This window comes from Dreissena polymorpha, chromosome 1 (assembly GCF_020536995.1).
Source record: "Dreissena polymorpha isolate Duluth1 chromosome 1, UMN_Dpol_1.0, whole genome shotgun sequence".
Lineage (NCBI taxonomy): Eukaryota > Metazoa > Mollusca > Bivalvia > Myida > Dreissenidae > Dreissena > Dreissena polymorpha.
This window is the reverse complement of record NC_068355.1, coordinates 99,337,313-99,362,412: the sequence shown is the minus strand read 5'-3', so window position 1 is coordinate 99,362,412 and position 25,100 is coordinate 99,337,313. Positions and strand designations below refer to the sequence as shown.

General features: G+C 34.9%; 2 protein-coding genes across 3 annotated transcripts in view; both read left to right on the top strand.

The window, feature by feature from the left end:
• Positions 1–4,596: 4,596 nt before the first annotated feature.
• LOC127840394 (protein FAM124A-like) lies at positions 4,597–9,612 on the top strand. Its single transcript, XM_052368842.1, has 2 exons — positions 4,597–5,173; positions 9,494–9,612. Exons 1-2 carry the CDS (start codon positions 4,597–4,599, stop codon positions 9,610–9,612), a joined length of 696 nt encoding a protein of 231 aa, XP_052224802.1.
• A 2,660-nt stretch (positions 9,613–12,272) lies between these two features.
• Positions 12,273–25,100, top strand: part of LOC127842317 (cryptochrome-1-like) — a 51,798-nt gene continuing 38,970 nt past the window's right edge. Inside the window, exons 1-3 of one of the 2 annotated variants that reach the window (XM_052371753.1) lie at positions 12,273–12,289; positions 15,919–16,138; positions 21,765–21,959. In XM_052371753.1, coding sequence (XP_052227713.1) covers positions 15,924–16,138; positions 21,765–21,959 — 410 coding nt within the window. In that variant the 5' untranslated portion in view covers positions 12,273–12,289; positions 15,919–15,923. Of the gene's footprint in view, positions 12,398–15,918; positions 16,139–21,764; positions 21,960–25,100 lie in introns of both variants that reach the window. The other variant, XM_052371752.1, reaches the window with a different exon arrangement.

Here is a 25,100-nt window from a genome sequence, read left to right as displayed (position 1 = left end):
ACCCGTGAAGTGATTGCCATATGAATGCGATTTAAGTAAATTTCAATTTAAGAGGATTTTACAAGTTTGCAAATATAAACATCACAAATGCTCGTCGGTATAGTAAACATGCTTCTTGGTGGTGCAAATTTAATTGTATGGTTCAATCATAGCATAAAGTACTCCTCGATCGACTAAGAAATCGGTAAAATTGAAATTGCCATTAACATAAGGCAAATCAAAGTTTGTATATGTGTCATGACTGATGGTTTTATATTTATCATTCATGGGTTATTTTGAAATGCTACGGTATACTGGTTTTACAGTATTTGCACATCCATTAAAATTGACACAATTACGCCTTTATTGAATTGTAACAATAACTGAAACATGCGTCGCGGGGTCTAAAAAGTTGTAAATTTATATTAAAGGGGCCTTTTCATAGATTTTGGCATTTTTTAACTTATTCATTAAATGCTTTATATCGATAAATGTAAACATTGGATCGTAAAAGCTCCAGTAAAAAATCAAGAATAAAATTAAAAAAAGGAAAAGAATATTGCCCGGACCATATATGTTTCGAACCAGTGACCCCTGGAGTCCTGCCAGAGTCCTAAAGTAAAAACGCTCTAGCCTACTGAGCTATTCCGCCGAGTACATATACATGAAGTATTTTATACCTTATATAAGCAATCTTCGTAGTTTCACAAAATTTAACGACAAAAACAGAACTCTCCAAATTATTCAATCGTTTCGCGTTGCAACGCTTTATAATTTTTAGGTTTTAAAATCGTCAAAAGATGCATATAATGGCTATATAAGACCATGGTAAATGTTCAGTATTACTGTTTCCTCACAAATATCATAACTAAAACGAAAATTTGCGAATCTGAAACAACTTTTTTCAATTTTGTCAATTTACCAAAGCGTGAAAAGATCCCTTTAAAGAAATATTAATCAAACGACCACTAAATGGCAGATACCTCTATCCAGGGCCGTACGAAATAATTGTTGACTGGAATGCCCAACCGAGGACGAAGCGGGAGGGGCTTACCCTCCAAAATATATTTTTTTAATTTTGAACTTTTCAATGTGAATTTTAATGCTTAAACAAACTGTTGTGCTATAAATTTATGTATTTAACAAGTAAATTAGCACCAATATTTTAAGAGTAAGATTTCAGAAATGTATGATGTTGACGAAGAAGGAAAGCAAACTATGACAATCAAAACCCTTTATTAAAGGGGCCTTTTCACAGATTTGTGGCATGTTTTGAAGTTTGTCATTAAATGCTTTATATTGTTAAATGTAAAAAATGGATCGAAAAAGCTCCAGTAAAAAATCAAGAATAAAATTAAAAAAAGGAAAAAAGTACCCCGCATCAGGGCTCGAACCAGTGACCCCCGGAGTCCTGGAGCAAAAATCAATTAGACCGCTCGGCCATCCTGCCAAGTATGTATAAGCGACCTATTTTATACTTTATATAAGCAATCTTCGTAGTTTCACAAAATTAAACGACAACAACAGAACTCTCCAAATTATTCAATCGTTTCGTGTTGCAACGCTTTATAATTTTCTGGTTTTTAAATCGTCAAAAGATGCATATACTGGCTATATTAGACCATGGTAAATGTTCAGTATTACTGTTTCCTCACCAATATCATAACTAAAACGAAAATTTGCGAATCTGAAACAACTTTTTTCAATTTGTCAATTTACCAAAACGTGAAAAGATTCCTTTAAGAAATGTATCATAAAGTATGACTGACATCTAACCAATATAGTATTTTCTCTTACAATTCAAACCTCTTCTAAAGTTTCAAAGTAAAAAAAACGCTTATCATCTTCTACACATTTTTTACTTTCAGCGTCATCAACACAGATATTTACCAACGTAAACGTCTATAACTCCGACATTTTTTCTATAATAATCGTTTTCCGGAGGTTTCTATGCAAGCTTTCAGACATTGAGCTGAATTGTGGTATGTGAGTCTACCTACATGACCTACAGATGAAGTATGAAATCCGTTCCGGTCCATTGAAATTTGCTTAAGTTAGGGGCTTAATTGTTTTCTCTATAATAACCGTTTTCAAGACGTTTTTTACGCAACTCTTTGATATATTGAGCCGAGTTGTATGCCCTCCCCCGGTAGGATGGCATATAGCAGTCTGTCCTTCCATCCGTCCAGTATTTTATTTTCCATTTGAAGATATTGACCTGATATTGGATGTGCGAGTCTACCTAAATAACTAACAGCTGAAGTATGAATTTTATTCCGGTCCATTGATTTTTATGCGAAATTATGGGCCTTGGACTTAGACCAACAAACTAACTGGTTCGAATTAATGACTCTTATACATATCACCTTTCTCATTGCCTCCAACATTATTTGTTTTTCACAAATTATTTACGTCAGCAGTTATCAGACTTATGCCCCCTTTATCACTTGCTTTTATTCGCTGATTCTCTTTCCTTTGCCGATCAAAAGTTACATCAACCATGGATAGACAAAGCATTAAGGGTAATTTGCCGATCGGGGATCTGTGTACCACGCGATTAGAAAACATTGCCTATGAACTTATATCTACTGGCGAGTAAATTAGCGCTAATCCCCTTGATTATCAGGAGCAATCAAACACATCTGCTCTTTTGTATTGAGGGAAAGTGTACTGTGGGCTCTTTCAGGATAGAAAAAAGTAGTAGGCCTATCATTAAAAAAATTCCCAAATCGACAGCCAGCCGGGGGCGCCCCAGGGCCTAGGGGCTGGATACGGGCCTGCATTATCAAGTCTTAGTTTTTGTCGGTACGTTATTTGAAAAGAATCGGGTTACCGAAACTATCCGCCTTGTTGTCATGCTTGACTAAAGCGGCGTTGACTTTGATGAGACATTGATTATCATCTTTCATTTAAGTATCGCTCTATTAACATCCCAGAATGTATCATATTAAACACGTTTTTTTGTTATGGAAAATACATCGTGGATAGTTTTGTTAAATAATTATCGGTTATGGTAATGGTGTTTTATCAAGTGTTAAAGTATTAAACTGATTAAATTAGTTTTTCGTGATGGGACAATAATTGGTCTAGCTTCCACGCACGTTCACATGCTGTAGTTAAAACAAGTTAAAAGAAAAACATGATACCAAAGACCTAGAATAATTCTTATTCTAGGTCTTTGATGATACTAATTGATGTTTTACGCCTTTACGATCGTTCTTTTTTATGGCTAACATAAGAATCAAACGAAAGTCTGAGTGCATGTTATAAACTATTAACAAGCATTGATGGAAAATGTCAAACAATGGTATTTATTTTGATGCAATCTGGCATGAATTTGAGATAATGAATAAAGAAATTAATATGGATTAAACAAACGACACAAGATACAGAATAATTTAGCGTGTCATTCTCATGGATGGCTTTGCAAAACCGCGTGTCTTTGTGCGGATGAAAACAATTGGGGCGTGGAAATAAACATCGAATACCGACAATAAAGATTCAACAGCAGATTAACACACAAACAAAGACGTTATAACGCAGACCCGAACATGAGATTTAACTCTCAAATAATTGTGAATGGATTATCCGATACTTGTACAACTGCGATGCAAATGGAATTGATATTTGCGAAGGAGTAACTGTGAATAGTCTAACGTTTCAAACAGTCCGACAATTGGACAAATAACACTAACTACAAAGGCAATTTTATGGATCATAAATCGTAAAAGCGGCGGATCAAAGTGCATTAAAAATGTTATGACGAATTTTTATATTCACACTTTCGTATTGGAAAACTACAAAAGGTTTATTTTTAACACGCATGCGATTAATGTATTATTAAAACTATTTTATACGCTGTTGCTCTTTTTATAAAAGGAAACGATATTTTTTCACACGGAGCAAAGCGGTTAAGAAATGAAAAGGACTTGTATTTATCAAGCGATTAAACGTATATTCCTCCTTATATTTATTTAGCAAAACATAAAATGTATGGTATGACAAATTGTGTGTGTGTACACAATAAATTGGTACAATTGTAACCCATTGTTCACGACATAAAGACGAGGTGTAATACTTCGGTGATAACGTCAGTGTTAAGCGAGACAATAGACAAGGCATGGTACAAACACCTTAGTTAACTTGACTTGAGATGATCGTCAAGAGCGGTCTCATTGGTTTTGATAAATTAGTGCTCACATTCCTTTAATTGTTTGAACGGGACCTACTTTAATAATTTAAGTGCTTGATCGGTGTGATTTATACATCAGTTAATCAAGATTAGTCGCACTTAAAAGGTAAACCTCAATTGAGTAAAGCGCATATTAGGATCAGTACCAAGTTGAGCGTGTTAATCAAATAACAACGAAATAAACTTTAAGATGCTGACGAACATGCTTAATGTGGCGTTGAATTCATATACAGCTTGAATATATAATTGATGACACAAACTTTTTTGTTGGATACCAAATATTATTATGATAATCGTGAACAAACCGGGAAATAGATGGAATTAAAGTGAGCTCTAACATAAAAAGTTAAGATTAAATCAGGATTACTTTAATTCTGATGTGATGTTGTAAGCAAGGGCGTTAATCATTAAATTACTTTACGGAAATGGCTGACAAACAGACCGGCGATCTTATAGAAGAAACGGGTAACGCTTATAAGTGTAGGGTCACTCTACTTGCGCCACCGAATAAGATGGAAGCTCTCGACAGTGTTATAGGCTCTTTAATTGACTGGGTGGATCCCTCGAGGCAGATAGTTGACGTAGAGGAAAAGATTCCTGGTGAGCATTTGTACAAAGATGGAATTGCTAAGCGTGACATTACTGGCCGCCTCGTAACGCCCGCCATTAGCATTATGCTGTTTGCAAAGGAATCTGGTGAGATGAGTGTTAGTGACCTACGGCGTGCTTTACTTATGCCTCCATGGCAGTTTCACCATAAAGTAGAATTGCAGAACAGAAATGCACCAAACAAACCTGTAGCAAAACAGGAATTCTTCCGACTCGCCAACGACTTGCCGCTGTTTGCTGCTTGCCCTGTTCTTACAAACACTGAACACTTACGAATCAACTTGTACGTCCATAACTATCCAGAAATGGTGGACTTCTACCGAACTATCACTGAAACGGAGATCGAAACAAGCAAACCGGAATTCTGCATCTTTGAGTTGTACCGGCAGCCTGGTCTTGATATACAACTGTCACTCAAACATTCGCCGTATATTTGTCCTGTGCCGGTTGAATCAGCTTATATAAGTTTTAATGTCAAAAGCATAAATGCTATCAAAGTTGCAACGCACAATGCAAAAATTGACATCGTTGGCGACAATGTCTACACAACGCACGACCCGGACGGAAACCTTGTCATTTTATACGAAAATAATCAAAATACGCAAGAACTGCACTGCGATCTCGTCAATACGGTGGGCAACCAAACTCCTTCGGATACCGTTGAATGTATAAACTGCATCGAAAATGAAGATGGCAGGAGTCAGCGAAGCTTAGCAGGAAGTCACGATTCCGGCCATTTTTCTGATAATGAAGGCAAAAGAACTCGGGGACGAGAAATTGGTAATATTATTACTAGCAGAACTATAAGCAATTCCGAAGCTGCGGAGTCGAAACGTGAGAAAAGTGAAGGTTACGCAAGCTCCGACAGCGGCTCCAGTTATACCCCTGTTGGAAACAGGCATGCCACGTATAGATCACGTGCTGATGGCTCGAAGACTGGTGGATATAGTTTGTTTAATAAGGAAGCGAAGCTACGAGACAAGTGGGGCACAGTCGATAGATTGAACGGACCGTCAAATTGCATTTCGGGTGCCACAGACTGTCGTTTGGTTGACAACGGCACATTTAAAAGAACTGAATATCCTTCGACTAATAGAGGTCTTAAATTAGTTAGAATTAAAGATGCGAACGCCGTGACCATTAAGCATTCGCCTGTGTATATATGAGTGTCATGGACTCCATGATATATTTTGGCCCATAAGATATTACAATAGTGTTGTGTTTGTAAACGTATTTCAGCATAACGTACATTATTTATGTGTGCAATGTACATAATTGTTAGATTGCCATGATAAATACAGTGAAGATCAAGTATTTTCCAATAACACTCTAAATCTTAATCCCCTATTAATCTAATAAAATCTATCAATAACATAAATATTATACAAGGTGACCATTTTCATTAACAAAGTCTATATTTAATATATGTGTTTTCAATTGACCAATAGTCATAATTATAGAAACTAAATAGTATGCTTATCTTGCCACTCATTTTCTTCTGTGTATATAAAATGTATTCTTACTCTTGTGATGGCTACATGTACAATAAGTCGTTAATATGATAGGATTAAACAAAAACTTTACATTAACTTTTATGTATTTAAAGCATAGTTTTTGCCAGTAAATACAACTACTTGTATCGTACTTCTTTAAATAATACACGTTCTATTATACCGTTTAAAACTTGTTTTCTCTGGGCATTGAAACCGGGACATCTTCTAACAAAACCCGAGTACATCATGCAGGAATCTGGATACTTATTAAATTAAAATCATGTGAACGTTATACACGTTTTAAATACATTATCGATGAAAAGCAATACAAAAGCATAATAATTTTCACGATTGCGATTGATGATTGTCAATAACCTAACACATATTTTCCACATTTTTCTTAATCTGAAGCGTTATTTTGCTTGTTTTAATATAATGCATGCATACGTTCTTTTCTTGAGTCATTGACAATTTGCGAAAATTGTAATTTAAGAAACAACTATAAAAGCTTTTCAAATTACCAGCAAGTTTTACTATAAATAATTACGTTGTTTTCTCCAACATTTAATTGTGTTTTCACGACATTCTAATTAAACTATCTACTTCACAGTACTGCTTTAATTAATCCTACAAAAGATAAGTGTCTTTTTTCAATATAGTTAACCCAAACCACCCAAACACACGTTATAAATCATCTAGTTAGACGTTCTATTTAGATTATACTGTTTATTAACATCAACTTTATATATAAACCTTATTACGAAAGCGTTAAAATACAAAATAAACTTTGTGAAACCTAATACTTTTGTCCTGGTAAGACGTCCTAATTTAATGATATCCGAGACCACAGCCTGTAGTGGAACAGAAGCGAATACAAATTATGAAATCTAAATGGAAATGAGAGTGTTACAGCAATAATCAACGAACATTTATTTTATATGAAGAATATGACCCATATCATAATATTAGTGTGCGGTGAGATGTTTTGGAATAACACCGCCTAATTGAATTTTTCATGAAAATAAAACCGCGCCGAGACGAAATTAGCAAGGGCTATATTTCAAATGCTTATGAGCAAACGTTTAATCTCAGCATTACTAAATGGAAATATTAAAGTAGGACATACTTGACATGTAGAAAAAATACATTTTTTACCAATATCTCTGTGTTTCGATATTATGTGTCAGAGTAAATGGTACAAAACAAAACTACAATATGAACGTTAAAGAAGGCAGGACATCGTTTCATGTGTAAAAAAGAGCCGTACAAAAAATAACAACAATTTTACAAACAAGCAGTATAATGAAATACGAAATGCAATGCATGCCAAAAAATATCAAATTTATTTTATTTTACAATAACGCAACATTGTCATAAACGAAAGCAATGTTACAGCAAACCATATTACAACATAATACATACTAATAAATGTCAACCACGCACATAATATTATAAGTTTAATTAAAATAACTTTAATCGAATTTTTACACGTTTTGAACAATAACGAAGGCACATCGTGATGTTTAAGTCCCATACATTTTAACATGACGGAATATGTTCGTTTTAAACAAAATAAATGATAATTAAAATAAGAAAAAAAGATGCGACGTATCTAGCATATACTAGTAATAAGAATAAAATCCGCAAACCGGGAAGACAGTAAGACGACATTTTGTCAGAAAACGTTTGACCACTCTCTGCATATTCATACGTAAAGTAGTCACAAGGTGTTGCACAGGTGGCATGACCCATTAATTTCAATATTGTATAATATCAGCATGAGTGCTTGTTCAGTAAATCGTCAGGTGAAGACAAAAGGTACAGTCGATTGGTGTATAGCGGATAGCTAAGCACTCCGAGTCTAATTTCAATTAATACATCATGCATTCGGTAATTAAACCATTAAATCTCGAAAGACACATGTCTTTCCTATTGAAACATGCCAGCGGTTTTAAATTTCCGAAAAATATTATTTGTTTACAGCGCGAATTTCATGGTACACTGATTCAGCCATTACCGGATCGCTTAGGTCTTTATCGGATTACATGTGTATCGTGTTATTTCTTGAAATTTGACACAGCATTTCTAAAAAATAATTGCAATATATGTACATTTCCAGAAAGGAAATTCATTTTTGCGTTTAATAAGACCAAATTCATGGAAATCGCTGCACAATTGATGAAGTAAGTGTTGTTCAAAGCGATGCACCCTATATTCGGGTCATTTTTAGTTGAATCTATAAATAGATTTGATAGCGGAAAATATGTTTTCAGAGAAATCGATTTTTCGTTATAATTTGATTGTTTTTCATTAAAAATGATGTTTTTACTTATTAATATCATAGCCACACGCTTACCACATGGACAACTTCAATTGAGTTTATATTTATTTTGAGACAATCCCCACATTCCTGAATATGGGCCATCACATGTCCGTTATTCACTTAATCCCGAGTTGCAGCTTTCATGCTTATTTTATATGGTACGCATCAATTTGGTTTCTGAGCATTCTTACTTTTGTAAAGGACACATAATACTAAAATATTACATCAATGAACATTATGTTTACCAAACAAAATCTGCAAAATTCAAGAAACCATTCGTCTGCACTTTTCCTGTCGTCACAAAAACGGTGCGTACATAACGTGACCTTGTTTTGCTTTCGAAAATAGAAACAGTTGTAAACATTGACACACATCAACAAAAACATGAATCGACTTAACAATGATAGGCTTTTTGTATTCAATTAATAGAAAACTATACATCTTAACATAAATGAATGTATTTTGCAAAAAAAGTTTAACATATCCGCTTCTCACTAAAATCCGCTATACACCAATCGACTGTACTATCGATACACGACTTATGATGATAAGACAGTATTGCTTTAAAGAAATAAATAACGCGATTTTTTTTAAGAAATGACATCCTGTTGGTAAACGCCGCTTATTTGCATGACGAGGAAACAACTTCCGAAATAGTACAGCGTCGTGATGAATTCAATTATCAAACAACACATGTGCGACGTGCGCGGTCAACCTGTCTGGAAACGGTTCCTGATAGCCATAATTTGATATCGACATTTGCAAATTTGCTTTAAATAACGCAGTCTGACTTTTCTATCGAAAAGTATCGTGGTTAGATGATTCATTTACAAGAAAAAAAATGTTGTTTTTTTTTTTAAAGAACCGCGCCATGCGGAAATGTGTCTAATACAATAGGTGGTCAGCGTAGCTCCAGCACAGCCATCGCATCCGCGCATTCCAGTCATGAAATTCTTTATGAGACGCCGAAAACTATTGATGCAAATCTGGCCCAGTTGGAGGCAGTCTGCTACTGACCACTGGCTATTGACCAGTCTGCTATTAACCACTGGCTATTGACCAGTCTGCGGAATTTCCCAGGCTGGGCTTGAGATGTGTCACGGCTCTAATAGTGTTATTTGATAACGTGGAAAAGTCAAATGTTAGCACACCATATAATTCGATGGCTAAGACATAAATTAATAATAAGCCATGATGTAATGACACATATGTGATCTCACGTAGTGAACTTTTTATCAACGAACACTATTGTGTGGTTTGAATATACATTCACTTCATGACGAACATTTCATGCGGTGGAAATGCGAGTAACAAATTAATAGACAACAATATCAATTGAACCTTTGCTTTCAATTCAAATATTTTGAAATGAAAAGTGTCTACCTTTATTTCAAAATCAGGACATACAAAAAATATCGTTTTGTGAAGATATTTCGTATGTATCAGAGTTTCAGTTATCGATATTGTCCATAACGGTGTCTTCTAACAAAAACAACGATAACACTTAAATTGCACAAGCAGCATAAATATTGTATTAAAGCAACATGCAAATTCAATATAATAATTTACCCACTTTGAAAAAAAATGTAAAATTCATTTATGATATAAGAAGACACATGTACATGTGCAAGAGAAATTAAGGTTAGGTTTATCTGCAATAACAATGGAAGTCCATGCATGAGCTCATGAGTCAATACATTTTCCCGCTCTGTAAATTTCTAGCACACTCAATAAAAACATTTACAAAAATCCAAAATATAAGCAAAAACTTTAAAACGCATTTTGTTGTGATTCACGCCACCCTAGATCTACATAAAATTAATATAGTACAAACTTGAAATTTTGCAAGTTGGTGTTCTTAAATCGTTGCTATTAAAAATGCATAGATAAAAACATACACTGTTCACTATTAACAAAAAGAATGTAATAAGATTAAAATAAACACATTCATTTATAAAATATCCATTTATTGAATCAACGCTGCACCAAAACTTTAGCTTAAAATTAAGACAAATTAGTGTTGTAAATATTGGAAAAATTAACAACAGACTGTCGCTGAATTGTGTCCTGTTGCACCTCACTTAGGTATAAACCCATACTTTGTCTTCAACTCTTAAGTACGTTACCTCTGGAACACACTTTGATGTCAACCAAACTTTTCTGGTGAACATCGTGCATGATGTTTAATGTTGTGAGGGATCATACATATAACATTGGCACACAATTCTTTTCTTGACCTTCTGTTTTTAACCTTATTCTAATATGTCCCGCCATCAACAGCCACAGAACCATACAATCTTCATCAACAACAGCAACAACTTAAACACGACCGACACCGTCATGTTGTGTATCGTCATCAACAACAACATCGTTTCACTACCCTGACAGCCATAATTCACTTCGTCTTCGTCATCAAAATTGATTCGTCATGGAAATTTAAACAGTTATTCATATTATTATCCTATAATATCCGTTATCAACATACAATACACGATGTATACATCGTTAGTGTGAGAGTAGAAATCACAAGTTTGTTAAGCAATAATTCTGTGAAAAGACATGGTTATTCGTGGTATTTCCATATTAAACCGAATTGGTATTGACCGACAACACATTTTGAGGTATCTTTAGACAGTTTTAACTCTTGACCTCAAATGAGAAAAGTTTATTAAAAAAAACATGTTTATAAATGCGGAAGCCATTCACGACAGTTATTTCGTGTAAATTGTTCAAATATAAGTATAAGCTGTATTTGTCGTTTAAATGTCAGGTCCCACAATATGCTTAAGACAGTAATTTCCAGAAAGGGTGTTAAAACAATATGTTTCGTCAATAAATTAATTATAAGAGATAAACATGCGTTTGGGAAAAGAATTAAGAGTATTTTACAGTTTGTATGCAAAATACTTTTTATTTTAAGGCAATTTATATTCCTTTTTTACAAAATCCCGTAGGTAAGTAAACAAACAACATATTTGTGGACTTTTTTCCTTCAATAACCTTTTATTCCGAAGCCTACAATCTGGAAACAAAAGCCGCGGGAAGCATAGAAACCGTAGAGCTGAAGTAGTGAGGAATATTCATTTTAAAGAAAGATGAATTTAAAGTGGCTTACCTAGTGAAAATGAACGAAAACCATCAACACGACGCCATTTTGTAACTCATTTCCAACTTGCCTTACTTAAAAGCAGTCAGCTACGGTATATGCATTATGCCCCTCCTCGTTAATTATGCGTCTTTATAGATCTTTGGTCTGGAGTAAAAATGACCTTCTTTCCAATGAAAACTGGAAATCATGAGAATAATTGTCGCAATAGTCATGTATGACCATCAAATCAATTGAACTTCTACAAATGGAAAACTCGCACTGTTCAGAACTTATTGAGGGTATTTCGTAGAAGTCACAATACAATTACGAGGGATACTTCCACCCATGCTGTATGCTGAAATCTATGGAACATTTAGACCTATTCTTTTTTTTACAAAGTGTAATTGAGACATTCAGATTTATTCTATCACGTGTTTCATTAATATAGTTTTGCAGCTTTATTCCCTACATTAAGTTTATTTGAAATATTTTGCCTATATATTATTGTTTTCAGCGCTTTGATTTTTTAAATGATTTTTTAATGAGTTCTCTCCCTTTTAACGAACACAAAAAGTTACTCCCCTTTGATGAATCGAAGCTGTTATGTAAGTATCCCTATTGGCGCGGAAACGCTGCGTACACATTATTTTACGCAGTAAACACATAGTCATCGGGTTTGTGTTGTTTCTGTCAGTGACGGGTACATTTTTTCGGTAAGTGTTTTAACTTGCAATAATGTTCGTTCAGTTTGTTAATTAGTTCAAATAAACGTACTCCCAGAGCATTTGATAATTTTTGCTGCGGCGGCTCTTCGGGTTATAATATAAATCTGAAAGTTGAATTATTGCAACTATTTGCATAGGCGCTCGATGTCAATGGCAATGTTGTTTGTTTTTATTTATTTATTTATTTTTTAGTTATCCGTTGTTTATTATAATGCATGCACATACTAATTTAAATTAATAAAAATCTTTCGACAAAACGTCTTCTTTAAAAAAAAAAGATAGTTCGACTATGTACATAGATATTGTCAATACGTATACATACATAGTCGAACTATCTTTTTTTAAGAAGACGTTTTGTCTGAAGATTTTTATTAATTTAGTATGTATATGCATTATAACAAACAACGGGTAACTAAAAGTAAATAAACCAATAAATTAAAAAAAACATTGTCATTGACATCGAGCACCTATGACTATTTGTGTTGTTTGGAAGCCTGAATACGATTGACATCGTAAGTATCAGTTACAGACTTTTATAAAGATGAAAATAAAATAGATATGACAACAAACGATAGTGAAAAGGCTGGGGTCATAGCGGACATTTTTTACATCAGTTTTTACCTTAGATGAGGATATTACACAACCAGATATTAGTGCTCCACAAGGTGTGCCATTTTTGGATTTTTTGACAATTACTCCTCAAATTGTTGAGAAAAGGTTGAAAAATTTAAATATTAGTAAATCTCCAGGACCGGATAAATTGCACCCAAGATTTCTTCATGATTTATGTACAGTTTTGGCTAAGCCATTGTCGATTATCTTTAATAATTCATGGACTAAAGGTGAATTGCCTGACGAGTTCAAATGTGCGAATATAACTGCTTTGTTTAAGAAGGGTGATCGTAAAGATGCAGGAAATTATAGACCTGTTGGTCTGACTTGTATTTTATGTAAAGTTATGGAGACTATTGTCAGGGAAGAAATGGTGAAACAGATGAAAGTGAATGGGTTATTTAGTGACAAACAATATGGCTTTATCTCCGGTGGTAAGACTGTTTTGCAACTTTTGACAGTTATAGATAGGTGGACTGAAATTTTAGATAAAGGGGGAGCTGTAGATGTGGCCTATTGTGATTTTATGAAGGCATTTGATAAAGTTAGTCATCTAAAGTTAATTCACAAACTTAAAATGTATAATTTTGGTCAAAACTATATTGACTGGATAAAGGCTTTTTTAAGCAACCGAAAACAACGTGTCCTAGTAAATGGATCGAGTTCAGAATGGAAGAGTGTAACAAGTGGTATTCCGCAAGGATCCGTGCTCGGGTTGATATGTTTTGTACTATATATAAATGACCTACCCTCGAGTATACTAAATGAAAGTGAAATATTTCTATTTGCAGACAACACTAAAATCTTTAGGCAAATAATGAACATAAATGATTGTGAGTTGCTTCAAGCAGATATATTTAAAATGAAAGAGTGGTCAGATAAATGGAAGTTAAAATTTCACCCAGACAAATGTAAAGTGATGAGAATTGGTAAGAATAAAACTAGTGAATTTGAATACAAGCTAGACAAAAACTTAAAACCTATGGCAAGGAGTATGGAAGAGAAAGATATAGGTGTTGTTACTGATAACAAATTAAAATTTGACAAACATATAAATGAAAAAGTTAATAAAGCAAACTCAATCGTTGGAGTAATTACATGTAGTAACGTTTGAATATATAGACAAGACAGTTTTTAAAACTCTGTTCACATTGTTAGTGAGACCTCATTTAGAATATGCAAATCCAGTCTGGAATCCTCATCTGAAAAAAGACATTGAAATGTTAGAAAATGTCCAAAGGCCTGCGACGAAACAAGTACCTGGTTTATCTGAAATGTCATATGAGGAGAGATTGAAGGATTTGAAATTACCTTCTCTTGCTTATAGAAGTTTACGAGGAGACCTCATTGAAGCATATAAAATAATTACTATGAAGTACGACCCAGCTGTTTCAAAATTATTTTAGAAAAACACTAGTCAATCAACAAGGGGGCATGAGCATAAACTTTTTAAAAGGCAATCAAGATTGGATGTTAGGAAATATTTGTTTTGTTACCGGATTGTGGACATATGGAACAAATTACCTGAACATGTAATATCAGCTAAGACGGTAAACTCTTTTGAAAGACAATTGGATAAATTCCTAAGCGATCAACCCATAAAATATCAATACACAGAATGTCCAGAATTTACTAGAAGTATTCAGGATAATTCTAGTGATGAAAACTAGGAGCAAGCATTAAAGGATAGTGACACCAACCTACTGCTAGAACGACATCTGTAAGTATCTGTAAGTTCAGAGGTGAATTCAATTTGATCTCGCCAAACACCCTGAAATTGGGAAAATTGGCTTCATGAAGTCTTCTTATTGGGCGCCCTTATTGGGAAATAGTTGGATTTAGTTGTTTGCTCTCAAATATAACTTTAAAGTTGATACCTAAGTGTTGTCAAGTTGTCAAAATTATATTTACTTAGATTCAAGCCATAGATCTGCATAAGGAAACTCACAAAATCTTTCTTTTTTATTCAAAAAAAATTTTTTTTTTTAAACCTTCAATTGGGATTTTTTGACAGCAATTGGGAAATTTTGTAGTTTTTGTAATTGGAAAGTGCTGATTTCCGGTACTTTATCAGGATGGAAAACAATCGCTGACACTAGATGCAATAGTTGCTACAAATTTTGCATTATATCTGCAGTTAACAGCTTACAAAAAAATTCTGGAAGATCCAATTAATATGTGTGGTCTTGCTCTTTGGAGGTCGACCTGAGTACTTGAAGGAAACCATATCCGTCCTGTAAGGAGACCACTTATAAGCTCACATCAATGCATTTTTTAATCACATAAGCCTCAAAAACTGGGGATGATAATGTCTTTTGAGTCAGCACAGCCAATGCTGGAATGGTAGTCAATGCATTAGATTTTGAATGAAATGGTTTGTTGACATATATATAACATCAAAACAGTGAAAAAGCTTTGTTATTAATATTGTTATGTCCCCCATCACTATAGTGGGGGACATATTGTTTTTTGCCCTGTCTGTTGGTTTGTTTGTTGGTTTGCCCCAACTTTCACATTTGCCATGACTTTTGCAATATTGAAGATAGCAACTTGATATATGACATGCATGTGTATCTCATGGAGCTGCACATTTTGAGTGGTGAAAGGTCGGGGTCATCCTTCAAGGTAAAAGGTCAAATATATGGGTCAAAATCGCTCATTTAATGTCACTTTTGCAATATTGGAAGCTAGCAACTTGATATTTGACATGCATGTGTGTCTCAAGGAGCTGCACATTTTGAGTGGTGAAAGGTCAAGGTCAAACTTCAAGGTCAAAGGTCATATATATGGAGACATAGTGTTTCACAAACACGTCGCTTGTTTATATTATCCATAAGTGAGCATAACCTAACAATATTTTCAACATTTCCAAGTTTGTATGTCATTTTCAAATTAAGAAAAGATGACCCAGCGTTCCGTCCATTGGTTTCGCAAAGGGCTAAGACTCCATGACAATCCAGCATTGAATGCGGCCTGCGAGAATGCATCTCATGTGTGGCCTGTGTTTGTGTTGGACCCGTGGTTCGCCACTCATGCCGACGTGGGAGTGAATCGCTGGAGATTTCTGCTTCAGAGTCTGGTAGACTTGGATAATCAGTTGAGAGTGCACAACTCTAGGTAAGGCTGTTAATTGTTGCCTTGCAAGCTGTTTGCTGTAGGAATTTGAGTGAACTGTATAATGCACTGAAATGTTTAATCATTAAAGATCAGAATTGCCGATTATAATATGAAGGATTGTGCTGTTGTGATGGAATATCAAATTTGTGATGCAGGAAACTGCATTTAGTTTGCAATTGATACTAACCATAAGTATACTCCCTCAATAAAATTTAATGTCTAGTTTTTGCACCATTTCCAAGTTTAAAAGGTCAGTTTTTCCCCCTTTAATATCGTTAAAATTTTCTAAACTTCTTTTTTATGCCCTAGGATCGAAAGATCGGGGGATATTGTTTTTGGCCTGTCTGTCATTGTACATGTACATGTATGTGTCTGTGTGTGTGTCCCAAACTTTAACCAAAATTTTAATATTGGTCATAACTTTTGCAATATTGGAGATAGCAACTTGATATTTGACATGCATTTGTATCTCGTGGAGCTGCACATTTTGAGTGGTGAAAGGTCAAGGTCATCCTTCAAAGTCAAAGGTAGAAACAAAACAAATATGAAAGTAATAAGCTTTAAAGGGAGATAATTATCTGTACCTTCCAAATGATAAAAAAATTAAAGCAACGCAGTAGGGGGCATTGTGTTTCTGACAAACACATCTCTTGTTAAATTAACGGAAAAACAGACTACATGTATGTCAGAGGAATTTTTGTTAACAGTAGAAGATATTTTCATCAATTTAGAGTATTATCCACATTGAAAATTTTTAGCTCATCTATTTTTGGAAAAAAAATGATGAGCTATTGTCATCACCTTGGCGTCGGCGTGTGTCGGCGACGGCGTCCGGTTAAGTTTTGCGTTTAGGTCCACTTTTCTCAGAAAGTATCAATGCTATTGCATTCAAACTTGGTACACTTACTTACTATCATGAGGGGACTGGGCAGGCAAAGTTAGATAACTCTGGCGTGCATTTTGACTGAATTATGTGCCCTTTTTATACTTAAAAAATTGAAAATTTTGGTTAAGTTTTGCGTTTAGGTCCACTTTTTTCAGAAAGTATCAATGCTATTGCATTCAAACTTGGTACACTTACTTACTATCATGAGGGGACTGGGCAGACAAATTTAGATAACTCTGGCGTGCATTTTGACAGAATTATGTGCCCTTTTTATACTTAGAAAATTGAAAATTTTGGTTAAGTTTTGTGTTTAGGTCCATTTTATTCCGTAAGTATCAAAGCTATTGCTTTCATACTTGCAACACTTACTAACTATCATAAGGGGACTTTGCAGGCAAAGTAATGTAACTCTGACTGGCATTTTGACAGAATTATGTGCCCTTTTTATACTTAGAAAATTGAAAATTTGGTTATGTTTTGTGTTTAGGTCCACTTTATTCCTACAGTATCAAAGCTATTGCTTTCATACTTGCAACACTTATAAACTATCATAAGGGGACTGTGCAGGCAAAGTTATGTAACTCTGACTGGCATTTGGACGGAATTATGGGCCCTTTATACTTGGAAAATTGAAAGTTTGGTTCAGTTTTGTGGATTGGTCCACTTTACCCCTAAAGTATCATAGATATTGCTTTCATACTTGGAACACTCGCAAACTATCATAAGGGTACAGTAAAAGGACAAGTTGCATAACTCTGGATGTCATTTTTACGGAATTATGGCCCTTTTTTGACTTAGTAACTTTGAATATATGGTTAAATTTTGTGTTTCGATCCACTTTACTTCTTAAGTATCAAGGCTATTGCTTTCAAACTTCAAATACTTTCATGCTATCATGAGGTTATTGTACCTGGCAAGTTGAATTTTACCTTGACCTTTGAATGACCTTGACTCTCAAGGTCAAATTATTAAATTTTGCTAAAATTGCCATAACTTCTTTATTTATGATTAGATTTGATTGATATTTTGACAAAACTACTCTTACCTGACATACCACAATAGACTCCACCCAAACCATCGCCCGTGCCCCCCCTCCCCCCCCCCTATTTTTTTTTTTTTTTTAACCATCTCACAAATGACCACCACACCCTCACACTATACCCCCCCCCCCCCCCCCCCACCCCACCCCCTACCCCAATTTTTTTTATAAACGGTTAAAAAACAAAACTGTTTATTTTGATTATTTTATGGTTGAAATACCGTCCAACCATCGCACCCAAGAATCCCCCCCCCCCCACCCCCCTCCCCCCACCCGAATCCACCCCCCCCCCCCTATTTTATTTATTTTTTTTTTTTTTTTAAGATCATCTCACAAATTACCACCACACCCTCACACAATACCCCCCCACCCCAATTTATTTTTTTTTGAAACGGTTAAAAAACACAAATATTTATTTTTATTATTTTATGTTTGAAATACCGTCCAACCATTGCACCCAAGAATCCCCACCCCCACCGCCCCACCCTCCCAATTTTGTTTTTTCCCTTTTTTTTCGCATTTTTGGAAGATAATGTAATAAATGTCCACACCCCCACACAATGCACCCCTCTTCACTCCACCCCTCCCTCCTTTGTGATTGAAAATGAGAGTCCCTTCACCTTTAAAAAGAAAATAGATGAGCAGTCTGCACCCGCAAGGGGGTGCTCTTGTTTCTTATTGGTCATTAGATAAGGCAAACAATAAAATGCATTTAAGACAAACCAAATCAACTCAAAATACAGATTATCAAAGCCAGATTCATTACCAATTGTATCAAGTAATTCTTCTTGCAAAGTATACTACATTACTCAAGCACTATCAGTGGATGTAGACTAATTGTTGACTTCCAAATTTAAAATTTCTCAAAATCAGCATTAAAGATGTCTGAATGATTACCGCCTGTGTATCAATGGAAGTCAGAATTTGATCTCTTTTTCAAAAATGCCTTCAAATACCACACTTTGCTTTTAAGTTTTCGTCCAGTGGATTTAATAAATTGGTCACCTGCTTTTCAAATTGAAAAAAACACAACAACATCATAAGCATTTTTAAGTTCACATGAGCATAAAATGACCTTTTCAAAAATATTTCCAGGCTGTTGAAAAACAGGGTTTCCTATGAGAGGGACTTTTTGCTGCTTTCTATTTTATGCCCCCGGATCGAAAGAACAGGGTATATTGATTTTGGCCTGTCTGTCTGTTATTCATTCATGGTGTGTGTCCCAAAACTTAAAACTTGATTAAAGTTTTGCAATAACTTTGCAATATTGAAGATAGCAACTTGATATTTGGCATGTAATGTGTATCTCATGGAGCTGCACGTTTTGAGTGGTGAAAGGTCAAGGTCAATCTTCATGGTCAAAGGTCAAATATATGGCTTCAAAGCGGCTCAATAGGGGGCATTGTGTTTCTGACAAACGCATCTCTTGTTTATCTTTATATACCTTGGCTTAGTTTGAAAAAGGTTCCAGTCCTTGGAAAGTCATGACCTGCCAGAGAGCCGGGTAGTTTTCCTACCATGTCTATAACCTCGTGATAAGTCACATTTTTTGCTCAATCTTCATGACAGTGTGAACAGCACCTTTGTTTCAATTATTGCATGGCCAAGTTATAAAATAGTTCAGGTTGCAGGCCTTTTTCTGGGTAACCAATTCAGTGTTTTTATGCCCCCAAAGGGTGGCATATAGTTTTTTAACTGTCATTTATACACTGTTTGCTGTAAGAATTCAAGTGAACTGTATCATGCACTGAAATGTTTGATCATTAAAGATCAGAATTGTCCGGTATAATATGAAGGATTGTGCTGTTGTGATGGAATATCAAATTTGTGATGCAGGAAGCTGCATTTAGTTTGCATTCTACTTTTACATTGTTCATAACTTTTGCAATATTGAAAATAGCAACTTGATATTTGGCATGCATGTGTATCTCATGGAACTTCACCTTTTGAGTGGTGAAAGGTCAAGGTCATCCTTCAAGGTCAAATATATGGCTTCAAAGCGGAGCAGAAGGGGGCTTTGTGTTTCTGACAAACACATCTCTTGTTTTTCACTGTTCTGGAAATGGGGCCAAGTCCCTTTGGATTTTAACATTGGGACATACGTGTTTTTGTTTTGTGTTTGTGCTAAAATATTCTTCATGATTGAGAATGAAGGTGATACTTATATTACTTTTACAAAGGTTTGACTTGTAGATCCATGTTGGATCTCAGGTTAGTGCACCAGGAATATTGCTCTCTTTGCTTTTTCATGCTTAAAAATAAAGTTAATAATATTTTTATCCCCGCTGAAAAAAAATTCAGAGGGGATATAATAATAGTCTCCGTCCGTCTGTCCTTCCGTCCGTAAATTTGTCCAGAGCATAACTCCAAATCTATTCTATGGATTTACTCTAAACTTAGAATATAAACAGATGGCAACTAGGAGAAGTGCAGTGACCAAGAACCATAACTCTATCTACCTTAGATTTTTAAATATCTACTTTTATATCATTTCAAAGTAAATTTTGGTCCGGAGCATATCTCTAAATCTACTTAAGGGATTAAATGATACTTAAAATATAAAAAGATGGCAAGAAGGAGAAGTGCAGTGACAAAATATAAACAGATGGCAAGTAGGAGAAGTGCAGTGACTAAGAACCATAACTCTATCTACCTTAGTTTTTGAATTCTCTCCCTTTATTTAATTTCAAATTAAATTTTTGTCTGGAGCATAACTCTAAATCTACTGAAGGGATTTACTTGAAACTTGAAATTTAAACAGATGGCAAGTGGGAGAAAACCAGTGAATAAGAACCATAACTCTATCTACCTTAGTTTTGGAATTATCTCCCTTTATTTAATTTCAAAGTAATTTTTTTGTCAGGAGCATAACTCTCAATCTACTAGAGGGATTTACTTGAAACTAGAAATATAAACAGATGTCAACTAGGAGAAGTGCAGTGAACAGGAACCATAACTCTTTTGGGCGTAGTTTTTTAATTACCTCCCTTTATTTCTTTATTTTTTCCTTTTTTTATTTATATTTATTTATTTATAATTTTCAATTATATTTAATTTAATTTCATAAACATAAATATTTTAGCTGTTCAATTTTTAATATAACCCTTTATATAACTTTACTATTAATATTTTAATTTGGACACTGAAGTATTCACTGTAAAATGAAAAGATGAGTTTAAGGAAAAATACATTGATCAAGAACAGTAACTGTTTATAGTCTTCTTTTTTAATTACCTACCTTTCTTTCATTTCCATATATGTTATTCTCTATAGCATAACTCCAACACTATATAACTACCGGTAATTGATCCTTTAAATATTAATAGATGACACAGGTGCCAGGTTTTACAAATATTATTTTACTCTCTAAAACAAATGTTGTTATACAAGCAAAAACATATCGACGGGGATTTGGCATTACTGTGACAAACTCTTGTTTTAATAGAAATGGACAGTTTTTTTATTTGCATTATACCTGGTAGTAAATAAAATAACATGTCAAAGCACATATGTTTCAGTTGAACAATAAGTCTTTTGTAAATTTTTTTAAAGTGTTTATGAAAGATGTGCATCATGAAATTAAAAACAAAATTTTGTAAAGACAGAGCATGCCTATATTATGTAAAAATTGGGGTCACATACGTACACCTGCATGTCTAGGGTTATTGTAATTTGTGCCATGCTTTGCCTATTTCCTGCAGGCTGTATGTTGTGAAAGGCAGTCCAAATGAGGTGTTTCCGCGAATCTTCAAGAAGTGGGGTATAACGAGACTTACATTTGAAGTTGATACTGAGCCATACGCCCTTCAACGTGACATGGATGTTGAGAAAATAGCAAGGGAATTCCATGTTGAGGTTGTGAAATGTGTGTCACACACTTTGTATGACACAGAAAGGTATGTTTCAAAGTCATTTCAAGTGATATGTACATGAAAGTTGGGAGTGAATTTGGTTACAGTTAGCATTGTAATTATTTGTATGCCCCTCTTCGAAGAAGAAGGGGTTTATTGTTTTGCTGGATGTCGGTTGGTAGACCAGTCTGTCGGTAGACCAGTCAGTCTGTCTGGCTGTAGACCAGTTTGTTTCTGATCCATAACTTGTCAACACATTGACTGATTGATTTGATACTTCACATGTGCTTTGGCCTTAGACAGTAGATGACCGTTATTGAAATTGGGGTCACTAGGTCAAAGGTCAAGGTCAACTTCACATTAAGTGTGAAAATCCTTTTCCATCAATAACTTGTCAACCAATAGACCGATTGGCTTGAAACTTGCCATGTGCATTGGCCTTGAACAGTAGATGACCTGTTCTGAAATTGGGGTCACTAGGTCAGAAGTCAAGGTCATTGTAACACATTAAGAGTCAATGGTTTACGATCAATAACTAGTCAACTGATTCAGTGATTGACTTGATACTTCCCATGTGCATTGGCCTTGGACAGTAGATGACCCTTACTGAAATTTGAGTTACTAGGTTTAAGGTCAAGGTCACTGTAACACACTAAGTTTAAAATTGTTTTCCATTAATAACTCGTAAACTGATTCACCGATTGGCTTGATACTTCTCATGTGCATTGGCCTTGGGCAGTAGATGACCCCTAATGAAATTGGGGTCACTAGGTCAAAGGTCATGGTCACTGTCACAATAAGTGTGAAAATTGTTTCTGAGCAATAACTCATCAATCAACTGACCGATTGGCTTAATACTTCACATGCAAATTGGCCTTGGACAGTAGTTGACCCCTACTGAAATTGGGGTCACTAGTTCAAAGCCCTGTTAGTGGGGCATATGTCTCTGACTGCGGAACACTTGTTATTTATAGTGAAGTTAAATCAATTGATTTTGTAAAAAACAATAAAATCATGTCAATAAATTCTATTATTTGTGTAGAATAATAAGCTCGTCTGAACACAAATTGCTCATGTTTAGATTTTGTGATTTCTTTTTGTCTGTTGTTCGCAGTTCTTTGTGCTTGTTGTTTGTCATCAATAGTAATCTTACCGGTATTAACACTTTAGAGGACACAAATAATAAATCTTGATGAAACTTGCAGGGTAGAGCATTTGTCTTAAATATCTCTTGACCCAGTTTGAAACTAGATCATTGGAGGTTATATCACCTTTTGTAGCCCATGTAGGAAAAGTACATGTATATGCTGTAAAATCCAAAACTTGGAAATTTGTTGTTGCTTGATACTAAATGGTACTTAATGGTGCATTTTTGGGGGGTTAAATGTTCAGTTTCAGTGTTCATTTATTTTGGGACTGACAATTTTCATTGGAGACATGTAATTGTGTAATTAACTGAGATTTTGACTGATGCTCTTGTTTAATTATTTGAGATACTGACTGATGCTCTTGTGTAATTAACTGAGATACTGACTGATGCTCTTGTTTAATTAACTGAGATACTGACTGATGCTCTTGTTTAATTAACTGAGATACTGACTGATGCTCTTGTTTAATTAACTGAGATATTGACTGATGCTCTTGTTTAATTAACTGAGATACTGACTGATGCTCTTGTTTAATTAACTGAGATACTGACTGATGCTCTTGTTTAATTAACTGAGATACTGACTGATGCTCTTGTACTGCTTTGTTTGACTCTGACTCAGGCCATCATTATGCCAAACTTTGTCAACTTGAGGCATCCATAAGGTGTAATCTCTAATATCTGTGTTGTTATTATTATATGGACGCATTTTATTTACAGAAACCTAGTATAAAAAAAATACTTGGCTGGTGATAATAATCTTGACAATATCAAGTCCGTGCTTAAGTATTGGTCCATTTTGTGTGGACATCAGGTCCCTTTTGGTTTTTACATTGAATGTACAAATAAGTGACTGTCATTCAGTTTTGCACTACCCAAGTGCTTATAATTTAAACCCTGTTACACTAACCTGCATTTTTAATTAAATTGTTCCTTCACACTAGGGCATATACATGTACACAAGAATAATTCAGATACATATGTACCCACATTAATGTAACTGTCACAGGTGACTGAATTGCATGAAAAAAAGTACTAAGATTCCTGTGGGGAATGATGGCCATTTTTAGCTAACCTGGGCACAACGTGCTCATGGTGAGCTTTTGTGATCGCATTTTGTCCGTCGTGCGTCGTCTGTAGTGCGTCGTCAACATTTTGCCTTGTGAACACTCTAGAGGCCACATTTATTTTCTGATCTTCAGGAAATTTTTGTCAGAACATTTGTCCCATTTTGACTGAGTTTGAAACTGGGTCATGCTGGGTCAAAAACTAGGTCTCTAGGTCAAAAAAAAGAAAAACCTTGTGAACACTGTAGAAGTCACATTTGATGCCCAATCTTCATGTTACTTTGTCAAAACGTTTGTCTCAATGATATGTTGGTTAAGTTAAAAAATAGTTCCAGTCCTTTTAAAAACATGGCCGCCAGGGGGCGGGGCAGTATTCCTTATATGGCTATAGAGAAACCTTGTGAACACTCTAGAAGTCACAATTTTTGCCCAATCATCATGAAACTTGGTCAAAACATTGGTTTCATTGATATCTCGGACGAGTTCGAAAATGGTCCAGATCGGTGAAAAAACATGGCCACCAGGGGGCATGGCAGTTTTCCTGACAGGCTATAGTCAAACCTTGTTAACACTCTAGAGGCCACATTTATTTTCCAATCTTCATGAAATTTGGTCAGAAGATTGGTCTGTATGATATCTTGGATAAGTTCGAAAATGGTTACGTTTGCTTGAAAAACATGGCTGCCAAGAGACGGGGCATTTTTCCTTACATAGCTATATATGGCTATAGTAAAACCTTGTGAACACTCTAGAGACCACATTTATTGTCCTATCTTCATGAAATTTGGTCAGAAGATTGGTCTCAATGATATCTTGGATGAGTTCGAAAATGGTTACGTTTTCTTGAAAAACATGGCTGCCAAGGCGCAGTGTATTTTTCCTAATATGACTATATATGGCTATAGTAAAATCTTGTTAACACTAAGGAGTCAACATTTATTGTCCGATCGTCATGAAACTTGGTCAGAAGAT

Bases quoted from the DNA above. Each gene is read 5' to 3' on its own strand.
- LOC127840394 (XM_052368842.1), top strand. From the start codon at position 4,597: ATGGCTGACAAACAGACCGGCGATCTTATAGAAGAAACGGGTAACGCT. The intron at 5,174-9,493 runs GTCTTGATATAC...CTAATACAATAG, and splicing joins TGAGTTGTACCGGCAGCCTG to GTGGTCAGCGTAGCTCCAGC.